The sequence below is a fragment of the Theobroma cacao genome, chromosome 9 (genome assembly GCF_000208745.1).
Source record: "Theobroma cacao cultivar B97-61/B2 chromosome 9, Criollo_cocoa_genome_V2, whole genome shotgun sequence".
Classification (NCBI taxonomy): Eukaryota; Viridiplantae; Streptophyta; class Magnoliopsida; order Malvales; family Malvaceae; genus Theobroma; species Theobroma cacao.
The window spans coordinates 37,224,753-37,244,234 of NC_030858.1; the positions used below are offsets into that span (position 1 = coordinate 37,224,753).

The 19,482-nt window shown below is 33.7% G+C and overlaps 2 protein-coding genes and 1 non-coding gene across 3 annotated transcripts in view; 1 reads left to right on the top strand and 2 right to left on the bottom strand.

Moving 5' to 3' along the window:
* TRNAL-CAA lies at positions 4,143-4,226 on the bottom strand. Its single transcript has one exon. It is a non-coding gene; the product is annotated as a tRNA-Leu (tRNA).
* LOC18590853 (BRASSINOSTEROID INSENSITIVE 1-associated receptor kinase 1) lies at positions 4,746-8,686 on the bottom strand. Its single transcript, XM_007016625.2, has 6 exons — positions 8,123-8,686; positions 6,948-7,019; positions 6,582-6,725; positions 6,152-6,223; positions 5,970-6,041; positions 4,746-5,162 (listed from the first exon to the last, which is right to left on the bottom strand). Exons 1-6 carry the CDS (start codon positions 8,329-8,331, stop codon positions 5,090-5,092), a joined length of 642 nt encoding a protein of 213 aa, XP_007016687.2. The 5' UTR covers positions 8,332-8,686; the 3' UTR covers positions 4,746-5,089.
* The window catches only part of LOC18590854 (protein argonaute 4), a 14,418-nt gene continuing 8,748 nt past the window's right edge, over positions 13,813-19,482 (top strand). The window contains exons 1-15 of the mRNA XM_018127250.1: positions 13,813-13,961; positions 15,651-15,890; positions 15,998-16,203; positions 16,294-16,518; positions 16,634-16,770; positions 16,853-16,950; positions 17,038-17,135; positions 17,285-17,456; positions 17,556-17,672; positions 17,757-17,864; positions 18,001-18,063; positions 18,150-18,263; positions 18,378-18,543; positions 18,633-18,745; positions 18,889-19,026. Of these exons, the coding sequence (XP_017982739.1) occupies positions 15,654-15,890; positions 15,998-16,203; positions 16,294-16,518; positions 16,634-16,770; positions 16,853-16,950; positions 17,038-17,135; positions 17,285-17,456; positions 17,556-17,672; positions 17,757-17,864; positions 18,001-18,063; positions 18,150-18,263; positions 18,378-18,543; positions 18,633-18,745; positions 18,889-19,026 (1,992 nt within the window). The 5' untranslated portion in view covers positions 13,813-13,961; positions 15,651-15,653. The remainder of the gene's footprint in view (positions 13,962-15,650; positions 15,891-15,997; positions 16,204-16,293; positions 16,519-16,633; positions 16,771-16,852; positions 16,951-17,037; positions 17,136-17,284; positions 17,457-17,555; positions 17,673-17,756; positions 17,865-18,000; positions 18,064-18,149; positions 18,264-18,377; positions 18,544-18,632; positions 18,746-18,888; positions 19,027-19,482) is intronic.

Here is a 19,482-nt window from a genome sequence, read left to right on the forward strand (position 1 = left end):
GGTGATCCCATGTAATTCCAAAATCAATTACACAAACCTGTAACATATCTTTTAAAGTCCTTATAGTCATCTCACTATCTCAGTCTGCCCATCAATCTGAAGATTAAAAACAGTGCTAAAATTAAGCTTAGTACTCAAAATCTTCTAGAATTTATCCCAAAATTGACTGTTGAACTTAATACCTCTATTCCATGCAACGGCACGATTTCCTCAATGAACAATCTAGCATGTTATGTCGCTCTCAAAGCTCCATCCTAGCATGTTGATTGATTCCAAGCCAGTTGCACCTAAATACCATATATATATATATATATATATTATTTATGATTAATTCAATTGATTACAACTTTATGCATGATCTTCACGTGCAATAGGATAACTTTTTCTTCCATTGCCTTTTGCTTTTCTTCCAGTCAGTTTGCTTTCACTTGCACTAATTAGGTTAAGTTTAAATTGTGATAAATATGTTATAATTAGATTAATTATAACCTTTCGTACGACAAAACGAGCAAATTATAACAAGAATATACCACATTAATTCATGCAAAAAATTTTCGATAAAATTAGTGGGAAACTTTATTTAAGGCTCGTTTACTGATTTACATGCAATTGATTTATCATGTACATTTGTTTCTTTGTTAAACACGATTAAAAATTTTTCAATGAATTTTTATCGGATCCTAATAATGGTATTGAAAAATTATTTTCGATGAATTTTTAATGAAATTCTTTTAATAAAAATGGATTGCTAAAAAATAAAATATATTTTATATTATTTTTTTATATATATAAATTTATGGGTGATAGATGTGTATTCTAACTGTGTACTGTTTTGGTAGTGATGATGTATTCATCATATCAAGCTGACGAGTAAAGGCCAAAGAGAAGCAAGCCTAATTCTTTTTTTCGTTGAATTTATGATGTGACTTGTAAGCTAAAACTAGTGTCGGTTTTTAAATAATAATAGCTCAAAGGATTTGCTTTGGTAGCTGCATGGGTCAACACTATAGCCTTGAGGACAATCAAATTCATTGAGACGAAGACATTTCAATGCATAAACAATCAAATCCAAATCTATAATCTCATAGTGATGACAATTCTTATCTTATAATTATTATAATAGCAAAAACGATTCCCGTAATACAATTCGTTAAGTCGATCATCATTCAATTATTTCGTAACTAATAAAATATATTATCGAACCATATTGAAATCGTAAAACACAGTATCATTAGTTCGTCTTTTTCACATATTTTTTAAAGAATAAAATTCAATTATCAATGGATTAATTATATATTATTTTCATAATTATGGAAAAGAATGGTACGTAAGTTTCCCACCCGTCATGATTAAAAATGCACACATAAAAAATGGGAAAATATAAAATAAAAAGGAATATATAAGCTTTTGGATGAATTCGATCCCTCTTGGCTTCTTTCCCATTGGCATAATCATGCTTGCTACTTTAATTACAAAAATACTAACGGTTTTTGTCTCAATATTTTTATCTTATCAGATATAATGATTTATTGCTTTAATTATGATATTTTATTTATAAATTAATAAATTTCATTTCTAATTGACTACACAGGAAGGTGGGGTCTTCTCAATTCCATTGATTGCATATGCAAAAGTCAAAAAAGATTACAATTAGCTTTCCCTTCTCATGTGTATTTTCTCATTCATTTTAATTATAATATTTTAGTTATAAATTAATAAATTTCATTTCTGAATTAATCCAATAATTACATATTATGTCAAAAAATATATAAAAGAGATATATATATATATATATATATATATATATTTGTTGTTTAGACGATCAAGTTTATAGTTTTTTTTTTATTTTGCTTAATTTTTATGATTTTTTATTCTATAATTTAAAGAAAGAAAGTTGAATTGAGATTCTCTTTATTTTTCTTAGTGGATGCCATTGTTATTATATGGTCAAGGTTGATGAGCCAACTGAGTTAGGTACACCCATGCCTTTTGATGCCCCAAGGAGAGCTTAGAGCTGAAAGAAGAATTAATTAAAAAATAATAAATTCCTTTTTGGAGATTAGGAATTGTTAATGATGAATTATGAGTTTATGTTATATTAAAATTAAAAAATATATATAAAACATACATATATAATACTTTTAATATAAAAAATTTAAAAATAAAATATTAAAAAAAATAACATAGATATTTAGAGGAAAAATTATTACTAATTGACTACACAGGAAGGTAGGGTCTTCTCAATTCCATTGATTGCATATGCAAAAGTCAAAAGAAGATTACAACAAGCTTCCCCTTTTCATGTGTATTTTCTCATTCATTTTACTTTCTAGGAGTGCTTCTTCTTCATGGGTTAGGCGTGACATCCTTATCCACCTAATTAAACGACACTCTCGATCATTTTGTCTATTGTTTTTAGAAGTATTTGGTACGAAATCAAATTAAAATTGAATTTATTCTGATATCACTTATTACAAGATCATTATATCTTTAAAAAGATTAACTTGATAAGATGTATAGTGCCATCACTTATAAATCATCCGAAATTCCCTTGCTTATCTGATGTGAGATTTTTAAAAATCCTCTACCTATTTTCTTTTTAAAGCACTAAGCATATCATCTTTTTCCCGACATAAAAGTTAGGTACATGCCATGACAGAGGTAAATATTCTTGAGCTAACGTTGTGTTCCTGTGCCTCATTGAGAAAAAGGTAGATTCTTGCCTTGTTTATATCCCAAGCCAGCAAACTTTTCACACATATACATATAATTTGAATTGCTTAATTCACAAGTTTTCTCATTGGTGGCAAGCATCAAGCCATGGATGAACACAAATATGAGTTGAATGTTGTCCCAAAAGTTGAATGTAATCCTATTCCAAGGTGGAAAAATGATGGATAGTTTGTAGTTTATACAGGGAAAACCAAATGGTAGAAAAAGGATATTGTAAGTAATTGAAGAGCTGAACTTATTGCTATCTAGAAACTGGGGGCAAAAGTTGCAGAAACAGTAGAAAACTTACATTCTGCAAAATGGTAAGGCTGAGGGGCCCCCAAGTTCCAGCTGAATGCTTGACAACTTCAATTTTCTTCTCATTCTTGGTGGTGGGACATAACTTTGCAAGTGCTCAGCAGGAACCAGGTTCCCCAGCTTTGCGTTATAAATATTCTAGGACATTTGTTAAGAAATATCAGTCAACACCTTGGGATTTCAATAATTCCAGGGAAAAAAGAAAAGAAAAGAAATGACTCCAACTTCTGTCTGAAATGGATCTTGGAAATCCACCCAGCTAGGTTGTCATTGGATGTCTGGCATGTTTGCAATGATTGGAAAGTTTCCCAATTGTTTTATTCCTTTATTTTTTCCATGTTTGACACCATGGATGCAGATATGCTTTCACTGTTGCTTAAGTAAGTACCCTTAGCCTCATCAAATTTATTCATTTGTTCTTTTTCCATGGTGGCAGTGCTTTTAAAGAGTGGACAAAATGGACCCGCTCCTCCCAAAATCCCATATGTTAGTTGTTTACATAAAATCTCTGCTGTGTCTTCCCTTCCAAGGGAGTTTTTGCTTTCCAAATTCGGATCAAACTTCAAAGGATTCTCAGAGAATTTTCAAAATATGTTTGAGATAGGAATATCAGATGATGAAATATGGTCAAAACTGTAATACTCAAACCTGGGAATAAGCATCTAATTCCCTACAAAACCAGAGAATTTAAGGCTACCCCTTCACTTTGCATGTGCAAGATTTTCAAAAGACATAGTTCACATTATTTCAAACAAAAGTTTGGGCTTCTTAAGAATCACTTTTTGATGTCTGCAGAACATCTTTGACAGGTGAGGATGGCTCCATGTACAATCAAATAACAAGAATCATATATTCTTTGATTACCTTAAATTATTCCCAAGGATAAAAAATTCTAAGTTGGGGAGGAAAACAGTGTCAAATGCATCTAGTATTGATTCATCCAAGCCTAGTTTTTCAAAGCAAATGCTAGATATTTCACTTCTTGTTGGGGAGGAAAACAGTGTCAAATGCATCTAGAATTGATTCATCCAAGCCTTGTTTTTCAAAGCAAATGCTAGATACTTCACTTCCTGTAAAAAATTCCATAGTAACTAAATTAGCAAAAGTTGAGTTGTCAGAAGTGGGATTTGAACCCACGCCCTCTTTCGAGGACCAGAACTTGAGTCTGGCGCCTTAGACCACTCGGCCATCCTGACTTTGTTGCTATGTTTTCGAATTTTATATATAAATTTATATTTATAATTGATTTTGTTTCCAAAATAACAACGGCTCTCCTTTACCTTGCCAAAAAGCCCACCTAAGGAAAACTCGTCAAAAACCAAAACCTTTTTCGATATAGGCATTAGTGTCACACCAAGCACATCAAAAAAAATGTTCCAATCTCACATCAAACAAGTAAAATTACTTGAAGAATGCAAACCTATCATGTAAGAGAAATGCTATTTGAGAACTTGTGCAATTATCAATTACTTCTCGCTTACATTAGAATCCTTGATGATATGGGAATAGCTGCGAATAGAGATCTAGATTCAATGAGACCAAATGGGTTGGAGGGGGAGGCTTTGAACTAACTTGATTGATGTTCTTTCGAACTGAAAACCAAGTTGCTTGCTTCCATACATTTAGAGGATGTAGCATAAGCAACTAAATGAAAAATGCAAATAATTTGTAAGTTCAACATGTCACATGCTGCATCCTGTATTTATAAAGCAAACTAGGATCAACGCCATTGCTCATTAAATTAATGTACTCAGTAGAAGACCAGAGATATTTTACAGACAACAAGAAACCATAAGATGGCAAGAAAGCCAAATTAAGGATGCATACCGGAAGTAAACTTGTCACTACCATTACATCAATACTAGTTGTCGTCTTGAACATCTTAGGAAGAGCAGGATAATTCAGTTACAAATGCTAATACGGGCCAAGCAGGTATTCAGATTTACAGATACTTATATATGAGGGACTGCATTTGACAAACCCCATTATACTGTGATAATACACTTGAAATTTTGTGAGTACATATCTAATCCGAAGCTTTGCAGCATCACGCTGTCCTTCACGAGCAGTTTGTGTCGTAACTAGCAAGCCCCAGCAACTCTGGACCTTCAAGCCTAGGGTTTCTCTCAAAGCTACATTAATTGGAATGATATAAAGATCAGTGACTTCGCACACAGGGAAAATAAAAGTTGGCTATTAATAAGTTTAAATGGAGAAAATAAAAACAAATGCATAGGCGCATATTTACATGGAGGTTTCCAATTGATAATATGTACACATCTAAAACAAACTGAACCTCAGACTCATCAACATGCATTCTAGTGTGAGGCATATCAGAAAACTTAATAGCATTCTGCCAAGACCGTCCATGAATAACTAACACTGATAGCAAAATCATAAAGAGGGCCACAAGCATGGACTAAGCCTCAGCTTATCTAGAAGCAGTGAAAAAATCCAGATTAATCTTTTGACACCAAATGCTTGAAGGGACATGATGCATCCATTTCCTTTTGATTTTTAACATTCCTCAAGTAACTGACTGTTAAAGTCTTCATCCCAACATCAAAATTAACATTATCAACACATGCATTAATGAAAAACCAGAAGAGGTTATCACAAATTCACAATGAAAAGTAAACATAGCATAGAACTTTTCAGAATGATTACTTCCACCACACAAAAAAAAAGCCAAGAATAAAAAGGCTTTAATCCAGTAAGTTTAAAAAGATTTCAAGTAAAGGGGGAAAATGAGGAAAAAGTGCATGATTTGAGAAGTGATGTCGATGACAAGGTATAATTTATCAAATTTCTCCAAAGGAAAATGAGGTACTTGCAGCATAACATGCACAGCCACTAACATCCATGTAACCCATCATGAATTGTAACTAGATAAAAGATAATTGAAGTAAAGAGAAAAAAAAACAGAGGGGTGAGCTTACTTGTTCAAAGGAATGTGCTCAAATGGTCCACTGGTAGGAATGGTTCCACACAAATCATTGTTCGAGACATCACTGGAAGAAAAGAGGCAAAGTTTTGATGACAATAAGTTTAATGCATCACAAAACAATACCAGAGAATAGTATTTATGAAAATAAATTATTTGAAATAACGCAACACTTACACAACTTTGAGGCTTGAAATACCAGCAAGTTCCCTAGGGATAGGTCCAGTTAACCAGTTGTCATTAAGCCTCCTGTAAAATGAAACAACAATGAGAGAAAGACTAGGGATTGAAGATTAGAAAGATACATAAAACTACTCACCAAAAGATAAAAACATGAGAAATGATTAGTATTCTAGTTTGAGACATGAGGATAACTAGAAAGGGAGTGAATCATGGTGGCACCCAAAGAAGCTTGGAACATTAGCGTATAACTAACCATTATCTGAAGCTTATAATTAACTAAAGCCTCTGGCCCCCAGGTTATCTATTATCTAATTCATCATTGATTTTTCAAGTCAAGCTGATTAGGAAGGCAACTGAGACAAATGAAAGCTTGACCATAGTCTAATCATGCATGAATAGACTAACACTGGACTTGAGCACTCACAAGAATACAAGAGATTTCAATTTCCCTAGTGATGGAGGAATGGTCCCTGAGATGTTGTTGTTATATAGGTCCAAACTGATGAGGCTCTTCAAGTTTCCGAGTTCAGTAGGGATGGTTCCTTGGATGTTATTTTTGTAAAGCTCCCTGCATGACACAGAAAACACATGGAAATGAATAACAATGGTTGAGCATCAACAGTTTCACCCAATACTATAAACAATTTTAAACTTTTAAAGCATGGCAGTAAATATCTAACAAGTAAACATTTATATACAAATAATTAACACATCCAAACATGTTGGGAACTCCAGAATCTAAATATAAAGGGTCAATGGGGGGGAAAAAGTTAAAGGGAAAAGAACATACAGATACTGCAAATGCTCAAGCTTCCCAAGCTCAGATACCAAATGCCCTGATAGGTTTGAATTACCTAAATCTCTGCAAAAGGCAAAAAAGAAATACCATTAGAGATAGAATGGCAAAGCCCATAATTCCAGAGAGAGGTAACCCACAAAAAAAAAAAAAGCAATCCCTCTTGCCAATTTGAAAACTACGACTAAAACTATTTCCTCAAAGCCATCAAGCACCAAATGGTATCATTTTAATGTCATAACTTGTTAACCTCTTCTTCTCAAAGGGGCATGCAGACTATAAGCATATCTAGTAAAACCCCAAACAATAAAAAAGCATACATTCAAATATTATCCAATGCTCCAAATGGGAGAATAGAAAAAATGGGCAACCTTCTGTTCCATCATAAAAGGAAAAAAGGCGATCACAATATATAAATATTTCTTATTCATGGAGGCAATTCTGCAATTTCCATTGACTCAAACACACCTATGTCAGAGAAAATGTAAAGCAATTCAGCTTATGACAGCCTAATACGATGTTTCCTATAACCAGGACATGAATCCTCCAAAAGGTAAAAAGCATTAAAACACTATTTAGAACCTAAAGCCTTTAACTAAGATATATGATTAAAATGTTGCCAAAAACTTCTATAAAGAGTATTATTTGCCAAATCTATCATCATTCCAGATAAAAATACTTTAAAACTTTTACCACCATATTTGCCTTTCTTTTGTAACTGCTAATAAGCAAAGTACAAGCTCATCTAATCCAACAGTTTTTCAGTGAAATTACCCACTTTTTTCCCTCCAAAACATACCTATACGATACGGAAAATAAACTAAAAACAAAAAAACAAATTAAATGAACCCAAACCCAATCCCCCCCCCCCCCCTCCCCCAATAAAGAACCAAGTTTCAGACAATAAAACAGTTTCTCCGTGGATATACCCACCATTTTTTCCCTCCAAAACAAAACCCCTATGGAAAATAAACACTAAATCCAATGAAATGAACCGGAACCCAATTTAAACCACCAGTTAACAAGCTATCAAACAAGGAAACTAGCCCGTCTCCAAAACAAAACAAAACCCAAATTTTTTATTTAAAAAAAACAGATAAATTTGAACCCAAAAATCAAAATCAGCAGATCTTCAAACCCAAAAAGAGAAAAAGGGGAAATTGACATACACTCTGGTGACTCGATTATCTTGGTTACAAGTGATGTGGAACCAAGTACAAGGATTAACAAGGGTCGGATCCCAGCTCTGGAGCACGTTATCCGGATCCGTTAAGCTTCTTCTCAAAGTGTAAAGAGCATCTCCTTCTGAGTTTCCCAAAACGAACGGAACCAAAGTCAGGGACACAGAGAAAGCCCATATCCAGATCGGTGCCGCCATGGGTGGTGGTGATGTTTTAGCTGCAGCTGCTCTGTTAGGGTTAGGTCTTTATGGTTTAGAAAAGTAAAAAGGAAGAGAAGAACCGAGAGAGAGAAAGAAAGAGGAAGAGTGCTTTTAGAGATCCTACTACTTCCTACCAAAATTTCTAAAGAGAATCGGCTTTGGGAATTGCAGAGTAAAACATGGGCTCTCCTTTTATCAAATTTTTGTTTTTCTTTTTGTGGTTTTTTTGGATTCTTTTTTTTTTTCCCCTCTCCTTTTGAACGTTTGATTAGTTCTTGAAAGGTGATTTTGATGGTGGTTTGTTTCTTGTTAAGACTTTGTTCCACTTCCACTACGCAAAGTGCTTGGAAAAATAAAAGCATCCATTCCTCTCCATGATTTTTCCTTCCTTTTTACTTCCTTTGATCACTGTAGATACCTAAACTCGTAAAATATATAAATTTCTACCGTATTCACGATTATAAGTTTCTTGACATCTTTTACTTGTTCGATATAAAATTAAGGTATTCTTCCACTTAATTCAATCAAGTTATTATCGTTATCGACTATCTTATTTGTCTTTCTCGAAAAATAATTGATACAAATCGATCCGGGTTAAATCTGTTTTGATATTTTTGATAAAAATAATAAAAAAATAAATTTCACGTGAATTTAGTGACGGTTTGAAAAAAGGGCAAAAAAAAAGATTGGGCATGGTCCAAGTGACTTGGTCTTTGATTTTGACTGGAATTAATTTAGTCCTCGTGAGCTTTGCGTACAAAACATGCAAACCAGTTAAAGTCATATTGACGCAGACGCGCCCTTGTCACCGTCGGTCCATTTGCTTTTTAATTTTGAAATGGGTCTTCATATCAAATCATAGGTTATAATTTCAAATTATATTAAATTTAAACTTTTTTTCTCAATGTTTTTATTTACAAAAATATCTCAACGGCTAAAATTTAAAGATTACGAGAAAAATAAATTTTATTGCATTATATTTGAGTCATTGTTTAATTGGCATTATTGAACATAAACTTGCTTTGTTGTTGGAATAGGTTTATTTGAGGAATCTGACCAGCTCCACTACCAATTTGATTTTATATCTAAAGGTGGACCTCACCTTTGAATATGTTCCCACTATATTTAAGGTGATGATGAACCCCCAAGAGAAAAAAAGAGAGTTGAGAGTAGTTGACCTTGGGGTCATGATACACCAAAAATGGAGTACCCACTTCAAATTTTATATAAATTTGTTACATAAAATTAGTAATATAAGTATTTATATTTGATGCCCGTTTGATATTCGATAGTATATAGAATTTATAAATCGATAATGTGACGAATATAAATCCGTAAAGTACTGTTAAGTTTAGAATATGGAAACAATTGGATGGAGTGGGGAGAATAATGGGTGGGGGAACGGCGGAGGAAACAAGGGGGCAATCATAATTAGGAGAAGAATCTAAGGAAGAGGAAACGAAGACAAACAAGGATCAGGTTGGGTTTCAAACTTGGGACAAAATCATGGACTTGAATGGAGGAATTTCCTCATTTTACAGACACATGGAAACAACTGTAATGGAATGGGAAATGCCTTGGTCTGAGTGGAATCTAGGACTAGAAAGGGGAATGAGAGACAAAATTTCGTGCGTTAATTAAGGGGAAAATGGCATGATTGACAGATGGAAATGGGGTAGAAAATTGTAAATCCTAAATGGAAATCTCGATACAGAAGAGCAAAGGGTATCATGAAACTACTACTTGAACCTTATTCTTATCCACGACACATAGTAATTTTACTATTCAAACTCCAGAATAGTATCCTGTTAAGTCTTTTACCATGGCAGGAGCTCGACCTATCCTTCTCAACCCAGTCTTCTTGTCTGCTTGCTTTGTTAATCTGATCCTTATGCAGGCCATTGCGTTTATTATTTGGAACCATCCACGATATGTGGTCCATTTCGGAAGGAAGAAACAATAAATGTGAACTTCCCCACTCTCCAGGACCATCACCCCTGTTGCTATGTATGGGATAACTGTATATGCAAAAGCAAACCACTCTCCAGGGACCATAGACAACTTAATGAAGCTGACAGTGTCTAAACTCAAAAGGGGTTTGCTTCAGAATGCAGGCAATCAGAGCTTTCTTTGCAATACTTTTCCTTCGACATGAGCAATTGGTTCGCAGCGAAGTCTGCATAGCCAAACTTACCAGCTGAAGAACATAGTACATGCTCTTGTCTTTTACTAATAATGGACTGAAAGGATAACCATCAGCATAAATGGTTGACCCTGTTCATGGGGTTTTCCATAACTTGTCTCCTCCTTTCAAGAATAAACAATTCAACAATGGAAAACATTGATTAAGAAACTAGCTCACTGATGGAACCCTGGCAGTTTTCCAGGTTGGTCATTGCAAGTCTGAGTCATCTTGTCTCCATCTTTGTTTTTCCAGGAACATGGCCGAAATTAGTCAATTACTGTGGTGATGAAGCATGACTCTGTTCTGTTTTGTTCTGTTCTGTGTTCATAGTTCATAGTTCTCATGCATCAGGGATAATTGGTCAAGCACGTTACAATCATAAGGCCGAACATGTTGGCCCGAGCAAAATATGACTACTGGTAACATTGGCCCAAGCAATATTGGTTTCAATTCATTTGGAATTTCTCATTGGGCCTAAGGCAAAGCCTACAGATATTCTCAACTAGGTTATGAAGTGACTAATTTTCCATTAAAATTAAATTAATTAAATTAATCGAACAAATTTGATTAAAATGATTAATTTAATTCTTTTTTTTTTGTTAATTCGGAACTGAACATAATTAAATGGATTAATTCAGTTTAGGTTTTACTTATTTTTCGGTTTATTGAACTAACTGATTTAAAATTATAAGAACATAGGTAGGTATATTTTAGTGTATTTTCATTAATGTTTGTTGAAACATTTTAATGTTATTAAGCTTATAGTGTTGAAATTTTGTAATTTAATTTTATTTAATTTGTAAAATATACAAGAAAAATGAAACTAACAAAATTGGGCTTGAGTCCAAACATTTTAGTTAATTTGATCACCAACCAAATTAACCAATCTAATTCAATTAATTGGTTTCAATTTTATTGGAGGTCCTCGAAGGGTCTAATTCAATTAATTGATTAATACATGATTTTTAATCAATTCGATTAAATTTTAAATAACATTTAGTTAATTCAATTATAATTTTTTAAACTAAATTAACCGTTGGATATCCTAAGTAGATTTATGACTTGCTTTTTGTTAAGATATTATTTCCTTCTTTGGAGAAAACAAAGTTATTAGCTTGCTGAAGATGGAAAATCCTCTAATCAATTATTACATTCTTATGAACTATTAAATACGAATTCAAGAGTTGAGCTAAGTGTCACAAACCCATTGAACATCTTAATTAGCTAAAATGGTAAATCAATATTCAAGATTATTAAATAATAGGATTAACTTAACCCTAATTGTAAAGCAAGTATCTAGTACTATTGGAAGTTCCAACAAGTTCGAAAGTAAGTAACATCTAAACCTAATCATCTATTTGTAATATGGTTGATTTGATCATGCTTCATAAATAATTAAATTATGAGATCTAAACGAGGTATTAAAAGTTTGAGTAAGTCTGGAAGTGAGTGAAACCTAAATTTCATCGTCACACTTACGTTGTGATTAGTTATACTTTGTATATAATTAAAATAAAAATATAAGATGCTTCTTTCATTTAAGCACCATAATCGTGACTTTTAACTAACTATTTGTTTCAATAATAGATACATATTTTTTTAATTAATTAATTAATTATTTTCCATGTATTATCTTGAGCTCTCGCTTTGTTTTTCCTCTTGGATAGATGAAATCACCGTTTATCATCAAAACAATAAAAAAAATCACATCACATTATTATTTTAGTTGTATTTGTTGAAACATCCCTTTCACACATTACTAATAATACATTTAATTCCTTTCACCAATTTGTAACATTTAAAATTTTATGTGATAAGATAATTACATAAAAAAATATGTACCCAAAAAAAAAATTCATCAAAATTACCATTATTATTTTTAAAGAGTCATTTATTTTAAGATAAAATCATAAAAAATAAATTAAAAGATTTATATTTAAACGCAAAAATGTCATATTGTAAATAGTATAAAAATTAAAATTTATTTATTTTAAAATTATGAACATTTTTTGGAGAGTTATTTATTTTTTATTTTATTTATTATTAAAANTTATGAACATTTTTTGGAGAGTTTTTATTTTTTAAATTTATTTATTATTAAAATAATAATATCTTAATTTAATTAATAATATATAAAATTTATACACCAAACATGTACATGAAATATAAACCCTAAATAAAAATTCTTCAACATTTTATGAAAAAAGAGTGGAATTATTACTTTTATAAAAGGAGCCTACGACCGTAAAAGCTATCGTACAGGATAATTACTCCGTATTTAATCCCGGAAATCCCTGATCTTTTACCCAAAAAAAATCCTAATCTCGTTCTAAAAAAAAAAAAAAGTTCTAATCTCACCCGCACGTGTCGTTAAAAGCTCGTCACAGCCGCAGATTCAAAATATTTTAAACTCCGAACCATAACTACGTGGTCCCCACAAGACATAACTTTCTTACCCCTTCTGCTTTTTCCCACATTACCCTTCTCCCCCAAAAGCGATCCAATCGAACCCATCAGGCCATCATTTAAGAAAACGCCGCCGTTTTAACATGGACAAGTCCGCAATTTAGGAATTGCAACTAACCTAGAACCGTCAATCAAAAATTAATTATCCTCTGTTAAAAAAAATCCAATCGCCGGAACCCGAGGTAGTGACATAACTGTAATGCGTGCGCTTTGGTGACTGAGCAATAAAGGGGAGACGAGATAATCCTATGCTCTCTCACCCACCATTGTGATCAGATCAACGCCGTGCAAACCTTTGATCTAAAGGTTTTAACTCAAGTCCGGTAAGCTTGATCTTTGCTCACCCAAAACTCAAATTCAAATTTTTTAAAATAAATATGTATTTAACTAAATTATAATATTATTAAATCCCATAAATAATATTAGAGAATTAGTTAATTAATATTTGTAAATGTATTTTAATGAATTACCTATTAAGGATAATATTTCTCATTATTTTTATCAAACTATAATAAGATACAAATTTGAGTCTAAATATATTTAAATATGATTCTTACCATATTTACTTAATTAGTACATATATAGTTATAAAAACTTAATTACTTATAAAATTTACATACATGCTATTTTGCATTAAATAATTTACCATTTATAAAATCTAATATTGTTGAAAATTGAAATTTATTTGGAAAAAAAGTTGATATCACCTGAAATTGAGCCAAGTGGACGGTGGACATGTGATGAAGCAGAGTAATTGCGTAAGCCGCGACGTAGAAGAGACAAATAAGGGAAAAACATAGCGCACAACGGAGAGAGAAACGAATGGTTTTTGAGCCATTTCAGTCTTTTCAATTTTTGAGTATAAAGAGCGAGGGAGTAAACCAGAGAGAGGAGCGTTGACACTTTCTTTCCCTTGAAATTGCTTTGGGTTTTAGGGTTGCTTTCAATCTTTGTTTTTTCTCTCTTCAAATTCCAGGTATTCCTCTGTAAAATCCCTTTAGTTTCTGCACCTTTTGACTTTGGTTTTTACCTGTTATGGGCTTTGTTTGTGTCTGGGTTTTTGAAGTATTTTTTGAAAGTTTTCATTTTTTTGGGGAATTTTGGAGGCTTTTTTTTCCTTACAATGCAGCTTCATTTGGTGGGGTATTTCAAGGGTTTTCTTCTTTTCAACCATGATCTGGGTATTTTTTCCCCTGTTTTGTTTCTAGTTCTTCAGGAACCGTTCAAGTTTGCACTTTTATAGCCGATGTTCTCTGCTTTTTCACAAGGAACTTTATTATTCTTCCATTTTAAAACTGTAATCGACTGTAGTTTTTCGGCAGTGTAGAGCACTTTTTGTCACGTCAGTGGGCTGTTCGTTTCGTTGTTATTTAATTTTATTTTATTTTTATAGTATTTAGTTTTTTTGGGTTAAAAAAAATCTCCTTTTTGTCATTTTTGTGACCAAGCCATTTAAAAAGCTGTAGCATTCTTTGCTTCATTTGGGATTTTTAACTGCGTTTACAAGTTTTTGTCATTTCATTTAACTCTTTCTTTGCAATTTCTGGTCCTTACTGTCTCCTGATGTCATGAAGGTACTTGCTTTTTGGTGTATCCTCATTCAATCTCTTAAATGCTGCTATTTATTTGGTTGAAATTATAAGTTTTATGCTAAATACGGCAATTTCTGCCCCTTCAAGTTAGCTCTTTTTTTGGAACTCTGGGTTCAAGCTCATTTTCTTAAAGCTTCCCTTATTGCGTACTTTGAAGGGTTCTTTGTTTTATTTTTTCTTTTAATTTACCATTCTTATCTGTTGGCTATATGCTATTTGTCTATTTTTGCTTGTGGATGTCCCAGCATTGACCAAGATACCTTTTTTTGCTACAGATCAGCTGATATACTTTGTAAACATGTCTTTCTTGTGTTTGCATGTTGGTGTTTGAAGCATATTGTTTGAAAAAAAAATCTCATTTTTAGATAGTACATAGTTTTGGTGTCTTGACTTTGTTCCTCATCTTGGGTGTTTGAATGTCTATGGCTTTTCTTATATTCCACTCTGCTAAGATCTTTAAGCCATTATCTGGGTTACTGAGCTCCCTGAATGTCTATGTATATGTTACTCTTAAAAGAATGGGATATATGTTTTCTTATATTCCACTCTGCTAGGATCTTTGAGCCATTATCTGGTTCACTGAGCTCCCTGAATGTCTATGTCTATGTTACTCTTAAAAGAATGGGATATATGTTTTCTTATATTCCACTCTGCTAAGATCTTTGAGCCATTATCTGGTTCACTGAACTTCCTAAATGTCTATGTCTATGTTACTCTTAAAAGAATGGGATATATGTTTATTGATTTCTCTTTAAGTTATTTAACGTACAACAGATATTATCTTTTCGAGGAAATACGTAGAGATAAACACTATCAAGTTGAATGAGTGAAAAAATAAATAAATATTTAATGATGTAGATGGATGAGTTTAAGATTGTGATATATCAAGAGTTATTGCTTCTCTTTTTTGAATAATTAATTTATCAACTTAAGGATTTGAATAATGATTTTCTGCATGAAATGGATACATTGATAATATTACTGACTTTTTGGGGAGTTTGTGGTGTAGCTAAGCTTAAATGTTTGCTAGTATCTTTTTCCTTTGCCTAATACATATTTTCCTTCTTGGTTAGGATATGGACTCGTTTGAGCCAGATGGAAATGGGGCAGCACAGGACTCTCTGCCTCCTCCCCCGCCTGTGCCTCCCAATGTGGTGCCAATCAAAGCAGAATCTGAACCCGCAAAGAATAAGGTTGCACGTGTCCCAATGGCCAGGCGTGGACTTGGTTCTAAAGGGCAGAAGATACCTATTCTCACCAATCACTTTCAAGTGAATGTTGGAAATGTTAATGGGCACTTCTTCCATTACAGTGTATGTCATTTGATTCCTTTTCTCTATGCTTTTCCTTTTCTCCCATTTGAGGTTTGGCAAACACTATAGATGCAAGTTTCTTCTTTCGTTTGCATTTGGTTCAACAGGTTTCTCTTTCTTATGAGGATGGTCGCCCAGTTGATGGCAAGGGTGTTGGAAGAAAAGTGATCGATAGGGTGCATGAGACCTACAGCAGTGAGTTGGCGGGAAAAGACTTTGCATATGATGGGGAGAAGAGCTTATTTACTGTTGGTCCTCTTCCAAGTAACAAGCTTGAGTTTACTGTTGTACTTGAGGATGTTACATCTAACAGGTAGACATACACTTTAGATTGATTTTTAGTATTTATACTGGTCCATTCATTGCTATTTCAGCTCTAACTGTTGACCTTTTTTATGTATAGAAACAACGGAAATGTTAGCCCTGAAGGCCATGACAGCCCAAATGAGCATGACAGGAAGAGATTAAGGCGGCCGTATCAATCAAAGGCATTTAGAGTGGAGATTAGCTTTGCTGCAAAGATTCCCATGCAAGCCATTCAAAATGCTCTGCGTGGACAGGAGTCAGAAAATTCGCAAGAAGCCCTGAGGGTGTTGGATATTATTTTACGGCAGCATGCAGCAAAACAGTAAGTTAATTATGTGTTTCTGTCACATGTGCTTGTGTCTGCATACCCTTTTGCTTACTTTTAGGCTTTGATCTAGGATGTTATATTTATTTTGACATTACGTTTGATGTCACAGGGGATGCCTACTTGTTCGCCAATCTTTCTTCCACAATGATCCAAACAATTTTGCAGATATCGGAGGTGGTGTCCTAGGATGTAGGGGTTTCCATTCAAGTTTCAGAAGCTCTCAAGGAGGTCTTTCACTGAATATTGGTTGGAGTCTTATCTCTCAGCTCTTGTGCATTTGTGTGCGTTGTATTGTTTGTTTAATTACTCTTTTATCTTTCTATTTCAGATGTATCAACGACCATGATAATTCGACCTGGTCCGGTAGTGGATTTTTTACTTGCCAATCAGAATGCGAGAGATCCAGACTCTATTGATTGGACCAAGGTAATCAATAACAACTTTTTGTTGCCAAGTGAACTTGAGTTCCCTTGCATCAATCATTGAACCACTATTGCTTGATTCTCTGAATAGGCTAAACGTGTGCTTAAGAATCTGAGGATAAAAGTCAGTCCATCCAATCAGGAGTACAAGATTACTGGATTGAGTGACCAATTCTGCGAAGATCAGATGTATGGTTTCCTGATTTTACAGAAGTGCTTTTTCTTTGATTTGTGCTAAATTGACTATCATTTTTCTTTGAGCTCATCATGCTAGCATGTGGTGTAGTGCTTGAGTTTCAAGTGATTATATTTTTATTTAAATTGTGTCCATGATGTAGGTTTTCATTGAAGCAGAAAAGTGCAAAGAGTGAGAATGGTGAAGCTGAGATCCTGGAGGTGACTGTTTATGACTACTTTGTCAACCATCGTAACATACAGTTGCGTTATTCTGCAAGGATGCCATGCATTAATGTTGGGAAGCCAAAGAGGCCAACTTATATTCCTATGGAGGTGAACTGATGCACTGTGGTTTTTTGTTTAATTAAATGATATATGTTTAGCAATTAATGAGTGTCTATGGTGTGTTGTGCATCTGTTGCAATCCTGTAGCTCTGTTCGTTGGTGTCCTTGCAACGTTACACAAAAGCACTATCCACTTTCCAAAGAGCTTCACTGGTCGAAAAATCAAGGCAGAAGCCTCAAGAAAGAATGAATGTCTTGTCTAATGTAGGTTTTTCTCTGAGCTTTTGACTCACGATATTCCATTGTGCTTTAACTTATGGGTCATGAGTGTTGCGAACTTTTGTGCAGGCTTTACGCAAAAGCAATTATGGTGCTGAACCCATGCTGCGGTCATGTGGTGTCTCTATCAGCTCTAATTTCACCCAAGTGGAGGGCCGTGTACTGCCAGCCCCAAGGGTAGATAAGTGATATGTGTTTTGCAGAATTTTCCTTTGTTCCCTTGATTAATCAAACTTTTATGTTGGTTGTTGAGGGTTATTTTAGGATCATTCTTTTAGATCTACATTCTGACTACATTATCTTTTAATGACAGTTAAAAGTGGGCAATGGGGAAGATTTCTTTCCACGGAATGGGCGATGGAATTTTAACAATAAGGTATTGTCTCTCTTGGGTTTCAAAGCCTTCTATCTTATATATGTTTCATCTCTTGTTTCTCACTTGTTCAGTGTCTGCTTTCATAGAAATTAGTTGAGCCGACTAAGATTGCACGATGGGTTGTTGTGAACTTTTCAGCACGGTGTGATGTAAAAAGCCTTGTGCGTGATCTGATTAGATGTGGAGAAATGAAAGGGCTTGTAAGTATTATATCTGACTTTTGTTTTTGTTGTAAGGGTTTTGTTAGTTAGCATAATGGGAAAATATGGAATTCAACTTGTTGGCTTAAGATCTTTTCCATGTCTCTTTTTTAGCATATAGATCCCCCATTTGATGTGTTTGAAGAGAGGAATCAGAACAGACGTTCCCCTCCTGTGGTTAGAGTGGAGAAGATGTGCGAGGAGATGCAGTCTAAACTTCCTGGAGCTCCACATTTCGTTCTTTGTCTGCTGCCTGATAGGAAAAATTCTGATCTTTATGGTGTGCGCAATAACATCTGTTCATACATTAGTTATGCATGTTCTCTTTAAGTCTTTTCCTAACATATAAAGTTCCATGAATTTTTTGAGGTCCATGGAAGCGAAAGTATCTTGCTGAGTTTGGCGTAGTCACTCAGTGTATGGCTCCAACTAGGGTCAATGATCAGTACCTTACGAATTTGCTTCTCAAGATCAATGCAAAGGTGTGCTTGTATCAAATGTTTTTTTTTTTTTACTTGAATCAGTTCCTCTGGTTGCAGGTTTAATCTTTGATAGTAAAATCAGAAGTGTTATTGTTCTCTTTGTAGTTAAACCTGTTAATATCTCTACCATAATCTGCTCACAGCTTGGAGGACTGAATTCGATGTTAGCAATTGAGCAAACACCTTCAATACCTGTTGTTTCCAAGGTTCCAACCATCATCCTTGGCATGGATGTGTCACATGGCTCTCCTGGGCAATCCGATGTCCCATCAATTGCTGCGGTAGGGTTGATTTTATTCCTTATCAGTGGTGTCTTGAGTTTGAAGCAGTTCTTAATGGTAGTTGCTGAGATATGATTAAGCAGTCTGCCTGTACTGAATTAATAATGCCTGCAGGGAAATGATGTAGCCGAAAGGTTTAGGGCAATTAGAACTCAACAATTAGGGCTAGAATAGGGTTGATTGTGTTGGAACAATAAAAAGATAATTGGGTTTTCAAAGAAACCTCTTGAATAAATATTCAAAATAACAAAAGATGATAATGATAATCTTCTACCTAAGATACTTATTTATAATAGTTAAGATAAATCCTAATCAAATAGTAATTCTAATCCTAAATAAAGACTTAAAGTACTAAAATTCTAATAAAGATAGGAAAAAGAATTTCAAACTAAATAAATAAAATAAAATCCTAAACTAATTAAAATACTAAATAAATTTTCATATGCGCCTGCATCA